The sequence below is a fragment of the Homalodisca vitripennis genome, chromosome 5, assembly GCF_021130785.1.
Source record: "Homalodisca vitripennis isolate AUS2020 chromosome 5, UT_GWSS_2.1, whole genome shotgun sequence".
NCBI classification, from domain to species: domain Eukaryota; kingdom Metazoa; phylum Arthropoda; class Insecta; order Hemiptera; family Cicadellidae; genus Homalodisca; species Homalodisca vitripennis.
The window spans coordinates 112,697,083-112,708,425 of NC_060211.1; the positions used below are offsets into that span (position 1 = coordinate 112,697,083).

The 11,343-nt window shown below is 33.4% G+C and overlaps 1 protein-coding gene across 2 annotated transcripts; it reads left to right on the forward strand.

Annotated features, from left to right (window-relative positions):
- Positions 1-547: 547 nt before the first annotated feature.
- On the forward strand, positions 548-11,187 carry LOC124362722 (tubulin beta chain-like). 2 transcript variants are annotated; one of them, XM_046817453.1, is made up of 6 exons: positions 548-668; positions 3,609-3,717; positions 3,885-4,111; positions 6,517-6,645; positions 8,873-9,072; positions 10,525-11,187. In XM_046817453.1, the coding sequence occupies exons 1-6, from the start codon at positions 567-569 to the stop codon at positions 11,144-11,146; spliced, it is 1,389 nt and encodes a 462-aa protein (XP_046673409.1). In that variant the 5' UTR covers positions 548-566; the 3' UTR covers positions 11,147-11,187. The 2 variants fall into 2 exon arrangements, with proteins under 2 accessions (XP_046673409.1, XP_046673410.1); XM_046817454.1 differs by lacking the exon at positions 6,517-6,645 and having other exon boundaries at positions 570-668.
- Positions 11,188-11,343: the final 156 nt, after the last annotated feature.

Sequence of the window (11,343 nt, forward strand, 5' to 3'; positions counted from 1 at the left end):
GTAAATTTTCTCCAATGCTTAACTTTTTATTCAATTTTTAGAATGTTTAAAAACTGTTTGACCAGATCAATCATGACTCTTCACAAATGATTATAAGTACTAGAATCATTTTCTACATACATACACAATATATTTTCTTTTGAAGTACAAACATATTTGTTATTTATATGCTTAAAGAAGTACTGCATAGTGAACATTTTATACAAAATTGTACACAATACATGTAATATTTTTATTGATTTTTTTATATGCAGATTATTTAAATTAGTGTATCCTGAGAGTTAGTCAAACTAATTACAGGATTTTTTAGGAGATTTCTTATTAAATGAAAATTACAAATAAAAGAAACATAAGTGTGAGCAAATTGCCTTTATGTAACCTCTTCCATCCAGGAAGTAGATGCGACATCTCACATGTTAATATTTATTATTATTAGTGTTATATAAAAGGTTGTAAAATGGGACAAAATGAATTAGATTATGGGCAAGTTGTGTTGATACTTACTAATGTTGCTTAGATACTAACTTCTTAACACTAAATAATTTATTCCAAATTTCAAGTTACACATGAAAAATTCACCAGTATTTATTACATATTTATTTGGCTTCACTATGAGAGAAATTGTACATATTCAGGCTGGACAATGTGGAAACCAGATTGGTTCAAAGGTAATAGAGATGACTAGTATTTGTGATTGACAAAAGTCATATTTACATGTCAAGCATAACATTGGTCTGAACTCTCATGAATTTGAAATATGCTCATGAACTATAAGCATGCATTCACTTTGGAACGTCAAATGGCTTAGATATTGGCCCTCTCAGTTTCTTTGCATCTAAGCTCAGTTCCCATGGGACAGACCAAGCACTTGTCTAACCTCCTAGTTGATAATGGCTGGAATCTACATTGCAGTATTGTTTTAGTTTCATAATTGTAGGCAAGGTAGGCTGATACAAAACGCTGTTCCAATGATTAGTAAGACATTCTAAAAGGCTCTCTTTTGGCAGTAGGCCCTGTTATGCACGAAAAAAATAGAAATTTGGATTTGCTCTGACAGGGATTTGGATTCTTTCAGCTACTAATTCTCCCCCAAATTCACCCATTCCTTATCTTGTCCATATCTAAGGCAGTGCTTAATGAATATGAGTCTCTGGAATACCTGGGAGCATGGAGGCTAAAGCTGTAATTGATGTTGATTAGATTGGCACAGTAGCAGCAGTTCGAACACTGAAGATGAATGTTGTACCGGTCAAGAAGAGGCAATGATGACCTGTATTATTGTCATTAAGGTGGTTAGTGAGGTTTCAACGTTGAGTTGCATACTGTGAAAATAGCCAAATATAGATCTAACAAGTCATGGTAAACTAAATCTGTCTCAGAAATACCATATCAAAGCAAATGGCATCGAATGTTCACTATGCACTATCATTTGGAGTGGGATTTGGTCCTCTCAAAGTGTAGAATTCTAACGAATTTTTCTCACCTCTTTACCTACTTAGTGTTAAGAATCGGTTAAGGACAAAGTTAACTCAACTTCAAATGTTATTAAATTCTTCTTGTAACATGTACTTTTAGAATATCTAAATGATGAAGTACATAAATATGAGATAATTCTGAATAATCCCAAAAAAATTCGAAACCTAAAAAGCGTTTGGAGGTGTACTAATGATATTTAAAAAATCAGATATCTCCCATGACTTTGCAATTAAAAATAAGGCCATACAAATATAAGTTTAACATTGTTTTTAAGAATCTATACAAATATAAGTTTAACATTGTTTTTAAGAATCTAAAATCAAGATGGCTATAAGTACAGCCGGTTTTTAAATAGCCATTAGTTTTCAGGCTAAATATACACTGAAGAATACTTTAAGATGTATTATTGTTGTCCTGTAGAGAAAAGAAATTAAATGAATCTATCAATTATTTGATAATAATAATTTTTTGTACGTTCGGAGGACCAGTCAGGGTCTCCAGCTTCCGACAAATTTAAAGGAAACAATTTAAGTATAGGACATTTCATGGAATGTGCCAAAGAAGTCACTCATCAAGAGAAGTTGTCTTTCCCGAGCACCACCACATGGAGTTCCTGGACCAGGCACACAAGATCAGAAATAGATGAGACTAGAAAGAGTTCCAGGAATCCATACTGACAGATAGTCTGCGTTTACAGGAGAACATATACTTTGACACACATGGGGCACAAAGGGTAAACAAGGGATAAAAAAATAGGCAAAATAATAAAAGAGAATGGTGAACTAAGGAAGATGGATGGGATAATTAGCAAAGAAGTGAATATGTGCAGAATACACATAGACACAGGAGTAATGTATAGGAAATGTAGAATGTGTTGAGAGCAACAGCGACAATACCGATACAAGTGATGCAGCCCAACTGGCCTGCCGAGGGATATGAGCACAGGGTGACCATGATAAATTTAGAATTAGTATTTGAGGGACAACAGGGACAATCTCTTGCTCGCTCATTGATTAAACTTAATATGCTTAATTAAATAAAAATATTATTAAATGTAATTAAACTAAACAATTGTTCTTATAATACAAATCAAGATAACCAGCTGTAGTAAGGTTAACCTAAAAGAGATAGTCTCTGGTTATTAAATAGCTATCTAGTTAAACACATTTCTAGAGAAGCCCATACCAAAATAGTCCAATGACATAAGAGGCAGTGTTGCCACATCACTACTTACATGCTTAATCAGCTGTTCTCTGATGTTAATATTGATTAGTAATTTTTCATATACGTAAAACTGTCAACAATGCTGGGTGCAGACAGGGTATTAAAACGCAAAAACCATCAGACTATTTTGGCACAGGCTGCTCTAGTTAATAAAAGTATCTAAACATTTGAAACCAATGAAGAAACTATTTGTACTGTCACTTCTGGAAGTATTTACTTATTATTTATTCTGTGTGGGATACAAAGACGGGATTTCTCAGTGACAATATCTCAGTTCACTGCTGAAGAAGTATGGCAGAGTGGGCATTGCTTCGTCGCTGTCTAATATACCTGCGTATATTGAATATAATTGTTTGCTAGAACCTACACAATGACCTCCTTATCCTCCAAGATGGTAGGGTTTGAGAGCAAATATTTTAATTTTAAACATGCAGAGCTTCCATAACTTCCCTTATTCATTTTTTTATCACATTACTTTTGAAATATAATAAAATATTTCATGGAGCTGTATGGATAGAGCATTCAGCTTCTCCCCCCCCCCAAAAAAAATTGCAGAATCAGGTTAGGAGCCATTTACTATGTTTAACATTACATTTAGAACAGCAGCTTTTAAAGTTTGTATTGCAAAGAGACAGGTGGGACTTCTCTGAGGAATCGTACTGACACTTCTGAATTGATTTAGCCTATATAGTTCATCAGATGGATAACATTTCAGAATATCAGCAATCATTTTGATTTTTCATGTCTTTATAACAAATAAATTTTCTGAAAAGCTACTTTTAAATATCATTACATATAACAAATTTAATAGATTGAGAGACAGTGATTTGGTGAATCCCTATTATACATCTTATCATAACAATAGCATAATTTCTTCCACCATAAAATACAAATTTGTTACTTTTCAGTTCTGGGAAGTCATATCTGATGAACATGGAATTACACCAACAGGTAACTTTGCTGGTGAATCCGACCTACAGCTTGAGCGGATCAATGTCTACTATACTGAGGCAAGAGGTAGGCCAAAAGCAACCTAAGATAATTTGAATGTATCATTAGAAACCGTGTAATTGTTAGTGGACATTCCTATTCTGTTCATCACTTTAGTAATTTTTAAATAATGTGATTACTGGGTTATTATACAGTTTTTTTGTAAAGTTCCTTATTTTACTTGATATTCACAGGTGGAAAGTATGTACCTCGGGCTATCCTCGTAGATCTAGAACAAGGAACTCTGGATTCAGTGAGATCAGGACCATTCGGACAGATCTTCCGGCCCGACAACTTTGTGTTCGGTCAAGGGGGAGCTGGTAACAACTGGGCCAAGGGACATTACACTGAGGGGGCAGAGCTGGCAGATACCACCCTTGATCTCATCAGACAGGAGGCAGAGGCTTGTGACTGTCTTCAGGTAACTCTGCCATATTTATTGTCCTTTCTCGTAAGGTAAAAAAAATTGTATATAAACATAACACTAATAATTTGTTTAGCTTCCAAAAAGGGAAAAGCACTACAGATGCAGTATTTGAGTTGATTGATCGACTGTTGGATGCTGTGGATGAGTTGTGGTTTGCTGTTGGGGCGTTCTGCAACCTATCAAAGGCATTCAATACATTAAATTAGGACTTTTTAACCCTCCATCAGGCGCTTAAAATTAGAAACACCATCAGGTGCTCACGGAGGTTTCCTCCAGGTTAGCGAATAATGGATATCATAGTCGTTTAAACTGTTTTTATTTGTTTAAATATTCATACTGATTTAACTACGATGTAATATATTCATTTTTAGAAATTAAATAAAAATTACTCTCTTATGTAATGAATTTTCCAAATAAAAAATTCAAAATCTTAAAAAATGTTATTGTATAGTAACAACATGATTTATTTTAAGGAATAATGCAATTAATTGTAAAAATGTTTTACCTACTGTAATAATATATGGAAATTAACTTAGTTTTTAACTTCTTACAAAAACAACTTACTTCAATTCTTGAGATATTATACAATTTTAATGTCAATTATTACTCTTAAATCAAAATTTATTCTTTACTAAAAATTTTTTTAAACACTACAGAAAGTTTCAAAACATTTTCCTTCTGGTTCTTATAACGACCAATGTTCACTCCATAAACAGTACTGAAATGTTCCCTAGCACACTGGTACTGATACTGACAAGTCTCTCGTCTTCATTCTCCATTTCACAAAATTCAAATAAAATATATTGTAAAACTTAAAAAGAAACCATCACAGGTCACACATTTAGGCGCACACGGATTGTTACTCCATAAAAACTAAACACTATAAGGCGCTCACGGAGATTTCGTCCAAACACTACAAACACAACATCGGGCGCTCACAGAGGAATCGTCCAGTCTCGCACGGAAGTAGACCTCATACTGACAGACTTTGACAAAGATAAGCGGGAGGCTATTGTTTCGCTTCCCCGAAAGATGCTCGTAAAGTACACTGCGGGAAACGACTACCAACATCAGAAAAGTAGTAATATTTTTAATAATAAAAAATACACGGAGGAAAACTCCGTTTAGCGCCCGATGTAGGGTTAATTAAAAAACTGTGTTTTATGGGGTCACTAGAAAAGCTTTGATTTGAATTAGTTCCTACTTGAATCATCACCAACAAAAAGATGATGACAGATGGGGTAGAAAGTTCTTATCAAACTATGTTATCTGGTGTCCCGCAGGGGCTCATACTTGGCCCACTGCTTTTTATTATGTTTGTCAATGATCTTCCTGAAGTTGTCGCTGCCATTAATCTAGTCATGTACGCAGATGACACCACTGTATTCGCTTCACCCAAAAACTCAGGTCAGCTATCAAGCTTCCCTTGTTAAACATTTGCAATCTATGAATGAGTGGTTCAGTGCCAATGGTCTAAAAATAAATCCGGAAAAATTAAATTTCTGTAAATAGCCCTCAAAATGATTCAACATATCCTCCCATCTTCTTTCAAAATGTCTCTTCGACTTGATTTCTTGGCTTAGAGATTGATTCTAATCTTAATTGGCAGTAGCATACCATCCTCTTCATAACCAATCTAAATAAAGCCTTCTACTCTGCTATCAAATTTGCTACTCTAAAACAAGTCTAATTTGCCTATGTTCAGTCCCACATTTCATATGGAGTCATTTTTTGGGTAATTCCAGCAAATCAATCAAGGTCTTCCGGGTACAAAAGAGGATCAGACTGCAGACAGGGGCCTCCTATAACGATTCTTGTAAATGTAATTTTCAATCCCTTAACATCTTACCTCTGCCTTCATTTTATATCTTCCAGTGTGTTTTATAAAACCTTGATAAGTTCATGTCCAGAAATCATACTCACAAACACTTTACAAAGAATACATCATTTCCACATTATCCTATACATTGAACTACAATTTATCAAAAATCCCCACACTACTCCTGTATTGCTCTATATAATCACCTAACACTCCACTTAAAAGAAGAGCAATCGTATAAAAAGTTCAAGAAACTTCTCTTGCAATATCTTGTCAAAGGTTTCTATAGTTTTTCAGAACACATAACTTCATCAGAACTCAGTTAGGCCCTTGTAAGCCATAATTGTTAAGCGCTATGTACTGTATGTTCTTCCTTCTTAATAACTTAGTAATTCTGACTTAGTTTGCATGTACCTTTGATTGCGTACCTTATCACAGTGACTTTTTGAGAACTAGTTATGTTGCTTTTGCTAAATGTGTTTCATACTTGTTCTTATGTTTAACAATTCTTTTTGCATTTTGCACTGTGTATGTGCTTGATGATTTAAATAAAAAAATAACTCTACACCATATTTTCTAGGGTTTCCAGCTAGTGCACTCACTTGGAGGTGGTACTGGCTCTGGGATGGGTACCTTGCTTATTTCAAAGATCAGGGAAGAATACCCTGATAGAATCATCATGACATTTAGTATTATCCCTTCTCCCAAGGTGAGCTAATATAGATTTTTAACGTCAAAAATAGAAAAATACAAGTGTTAGTCCAGTATAAATCAGACTATATATAATTGTATACACTTTAATTTTTTAAATCAAGTTTGTGTGTATGTGCATGGAAAATAAATGAACAAAGGCTTCTTATATAAAATAAAGAAAAATACTTTTTTACAATCATCTAATATTTCAACCTAATTGTCGTCATCAAAAAGGAAATAAAATATAATAATGTATACATACAAGAATTAAAAAGTGAACATACTTTTTTGTATCAGCTGATACATCCAATATTAATTTAAATACATATTATTCCCGTAATTTTATACTCCTTGGTACACCGTAAAACCTTTTCTGCAAATTGCCTTAATACAGACCTGCCTATGAAAAACTATTCATGGGTAAACTGGCAGAGGATTTTCTGAAATCTCAGCCACACAAACCTCTTGTTTGGCTGAGATTTATAGATATTAATCATAGAACATATAAAACATTTTAAATTTTTTTCAGTGTAGTCTTCTGCAGGCTGTATACATTGTTTAATTCATTTTGGAAAGTTGCAAGATCAGTTATTTGAAGAAACTATTATGATGTCCACCAATTTTGTTATCAACCTCTTGACTATATACAAATTATCTCCCTTTCACTGCCTCTTTCCAAAGGCAGAATAAAAAATAGTCACATGGAGACAAATTAATTAGGACTGTAGCAAGTGTGTTCAAGAGTTTCCCACTTCAAACACTCAATTTTAAAAACTACTGTGTAAGGTTTGGCATAATCCTAGAGAAGGATTACATCTCTCATTTCTGTACAAAACTTTTGATATCATTGAAACTCCCATGAAACTTTTGAACTAGTTTCGTCAACAGTGAGCCGATAGTCACTTCTATAAGGTCACAAACTGCACAGGCCATCATTCTCAAACAGTGTCTTTAATTGCATAAAATATGATTTATAAAAACTATATAATATAACACACAATGTAACCTTTTGCTCTTCTTTGCTATGATAAAAATTCAGAAAAAACAGGCCACCAAGCTGGTTAAAATTTGTACCACATCGACCTTGAACACCCTACTCTACTCTGCCAGCACACTTATAATAACTGAGCAATGTAAATATAAAAGTTTTTATATATGATTCAATCTCATAGTTTTAATTATTAGAGCTATCCGTTATAGAACCTAATTATGCCAAAATAAAACAAACTAAACTTTATTACAAAACAAACATACAATTTCTGTATATTTAAAAGTTCTTTTTAGCACAGTGTCTCAACTTGCTACTAGATATTAAATTCTGGTATGAAAAATTAGTTTAAGTATATTAGAAACTAATTCATTTTAAGTTGGTTTAGGCTATTTTATCCCCAGACTATTTATTAGCTGTACACATGGAATTTATCTTCCAAGTAAATGTTTAAGATTAGTATTTTCTCCTACTTCAGTAAGACTTTTAGTTACATCAAAACATTAATTATGTAAACTGAACTAGTTCTTTTTATACCAGTGTTATTTAACGTAACAGCTGATCTTGATCTCTTGCTTATAAGATCGTCAAAGATCCACTTTGTAACATATTGTGCACAAAATTTATGAACCCATTTTGTATGTCTATAAAATTTATACAGACAAATTTTTATCACAAACAAGGTTTTTGAATATATTTTTTTCAAAGTCATTGTAATATATACTTGTAAACAAGGATCTTAATCATAGACTTTATCTCATATGCTCCAAAAATACTGTAACATTGTAGAGTTGGCCATATTGCCATACACTGCATATAATTGACATCTAATTTCTAAAGCCTTGAACATCTTTTCTATAACAGCACTCGCATGCCTGTTAAAAGGAAATGTGTCATTGGCAATCTGAACAAAACAAAATGTCTGACTTTATGACAATATAGCCAGAAGTGATTAACTGGACTATAGCTTCACATTGATCTCATTGCTAATCTCTACTTGAAATGCTAGACCAGAAGCAAAGGTTATCTTCTGGTCAGCCTTCATAATTAAATTATATATTTGAGATGTTTTCAGTAATTATTTATTTTTAATTTCTGCAAATGAAGTAAAATCTACTTGCTGCAACTTACTCAGAGACGACATATATCATAGTGGCATATGTGTACATCTAATTGTTTTACTGTATGTAAATCTTAAACATGTGCATTTGTCTTGTAAGATCAGTCCAGATTACAAACTTAAATTATTCCCTAGGTGTCTGATACCGTGGTGGAACCTTACAACGCTACATTATCCATCCACTACCTTGTAGAAAATGCTGATGAAGTTTACATGATTGACAACGAAGCGTTGTATGACATCTGCTACAGGACTCTGAAACTGTCTGCTCCAACATATGGTGACTTGAACCATCTCATCTCAGTTGCTATGTCCGGAATCACAACATGTTTTAGGTAAATTTAAAAATATGTTTCATAAAAATCAATCGAAATACATTTCCAAAGAGTACTGAAGCTGTAGTACACAAATATCTGGTCAGTCATGGTGTTCCCTTATTATAGTCCAGGAGCCGAAAGCAAGTTTGCATTGTATAAACACACAATCTAGAATTTTTTAAATAGATATAGGTATTTTCCCCAAGAAAGATATTGATAGTCAGCTGTGTTAGTTTGGATGGAGGTTGAATTGGGAGGGTACAAAAGGGTTAACACCCCCAAAAAATATGAAATGTTTTTTTCTCAGCTTGACACACTTAGAACCAACCATCAGTGTTATTACGAATAAATGCAGGAAAGCGCTTTATAAATACCATCACTTGTTAGTTTAAATTTCCAAACAAAAGACAATGTGACTATAATTCAAGAAGGATTGTAGATATAGACTACGATTGACACTTGTGAATGACAGTGTGCTTTAGTAGGCGTAGTTGGCTTTTTAGCAGACAATGAACTCGTGGAAAGCTGCTATTTTTGTTCATTCTTACAATGGACGTGAATGTCATATAGGGTGTAAGCTCTTCTCATACATTTATTACATTCTACTTTATGGTTTAGTATATTAAATATTTTTACACTGAAAAATCAAAATATTTTGTAATTAGCATCTATTGGGTTTTTAATGCTATTTTATTCACAATGAATATCAACATCGTAGACTGAATAAGGGTTGAAGATGAATTAATATGCATCCAAACACTTTAGTATTACTTATATTGTATATATCTTTTTATAATATTTGAATGAGTAAAAGGATTAGAATTTTTTATAAATATCCAATAAAAACATTGGAAAAATAAAAATGGATTAGGTTTGTATTAACCCTTAAAGCACTGAATAACATTTGGCTTGGATTCAATCAGCGTGCATTTAGAGATTTTAAAAATAATTTCCGTTTTTTCCCAAATTAAATCTATTTTCTTTTTTTAGAAGAAAAATGAGAAGACTGAGCGTTATATACGTAGGTGTACTTTATGGATATACCCGCATGCCACGCCACGTATCGTAAGATGAAATGACAATAAATAATGGCACTGGAAACGCAATCCAATTTGCTTCCCGAAAATCATAAATAAATATATTTTTGCTATGCTTTAAGGATTAATTATATTTTTAATAAAATGAGACATCCTCCATTATTATACTAATAAAGAGTGCAAAATGAGTTAGAGATTTAATATTATTCTTATAGACTAAAATCAAGAATCTACATGACTGCCACTAAAGCTCTTTAGTCATAAACAATTGATTTTTGAATTTCTTCATGACTAGTAATGTTTTTTTAATATCCAAAATGTTGCAGTTTACTTGTGTATGTTTATTGGAATATAAATACTTTAAACTTTTTAATTTTAATTGAAACTAGTTCAAGGAATAAATTCAAAAGGAAAATGTTAAAATTTTTTACAGATTTCCTGGTCAACTGAATGCAGACTTGAGAAAGATCTGTGTAAACATGGTCCCATTCCCACGACTCCATTTCTTCATGCCCGGGTTTGCTCCTCTTGTGTCCAGGGGAGGTCAGGCGTACCGAGCACTCACTGTGCCAGAGCTTACCAAACAGCTATTTGATGCCAAGAACATGATGTGTGCTGCTGACCCCCATCGTGGCAAGTATCTCACTGTGGCCATCATCTTCAGAGGTAGAATGTCTATGAAAGAAGTCGATGAGCAAATGCTCAATGTGCAGAACAAGAACTCTACCTATTTTGTGGAATGGATTCCGAACAATGTGAAGACAGCGGTTTGTGACATCCCACCTCGGGGCCTTCGTATGAGTGGCACATTCATAGGCAACACAACTGCTATCCAGGAACTGTTCAAGAGAGTTCAGGAACAGTATTCAGCAATGTTTCGCAGGAAAGCATTCCTTCACTGGTACACTGGCGAAGGAATGGAAGAAATGGAATTTACAGAAGCAGAATCAAATTTGATGGATTTGGTGTCAGAATATCAACAATATCAGGATGCACCAGCTGATGATGACTTCGAAGAAAGAGATTCTGTGAGCCTCGAAGAGTATGACGATTAGATAGTTACAGATTCAGAATTCATTACAACACTTTCATTGAATGAATGACCAATTATTATTATTAATTTATATAACAGTATAACTTGCAAAATGTAATCAACATAAAATGGACAATATTCCAGATGTCATAACGCTGCTCTTCTAATGAACTTAACAGTAACAACTTGGGAGTGCCCATGGCCGAGCGGTCTAATATG

Coding starts and splice junctions, on each gene's coding strand:
- LOC124362722 (XM_046817453.1), top strand. CDS start 567: ATGAAAAATTCACCAGTATTTATTACATATTTATTTGGCTTCACTATG. Junction 3,718..3,884: donor CTACTATACTGAGGCAAGAG/GTAGGCCAAAAG, acceptor TGATATTCACAG/GTGGAAAGTATGTACCTCGG. Junction 4,112..6,516: donor AGGCTTGTGACTGTCTTCAG/GTAACTCTGCCA, acceptor CATATTTTCTAG/GGTTTCCAGCTAGTGCACTC.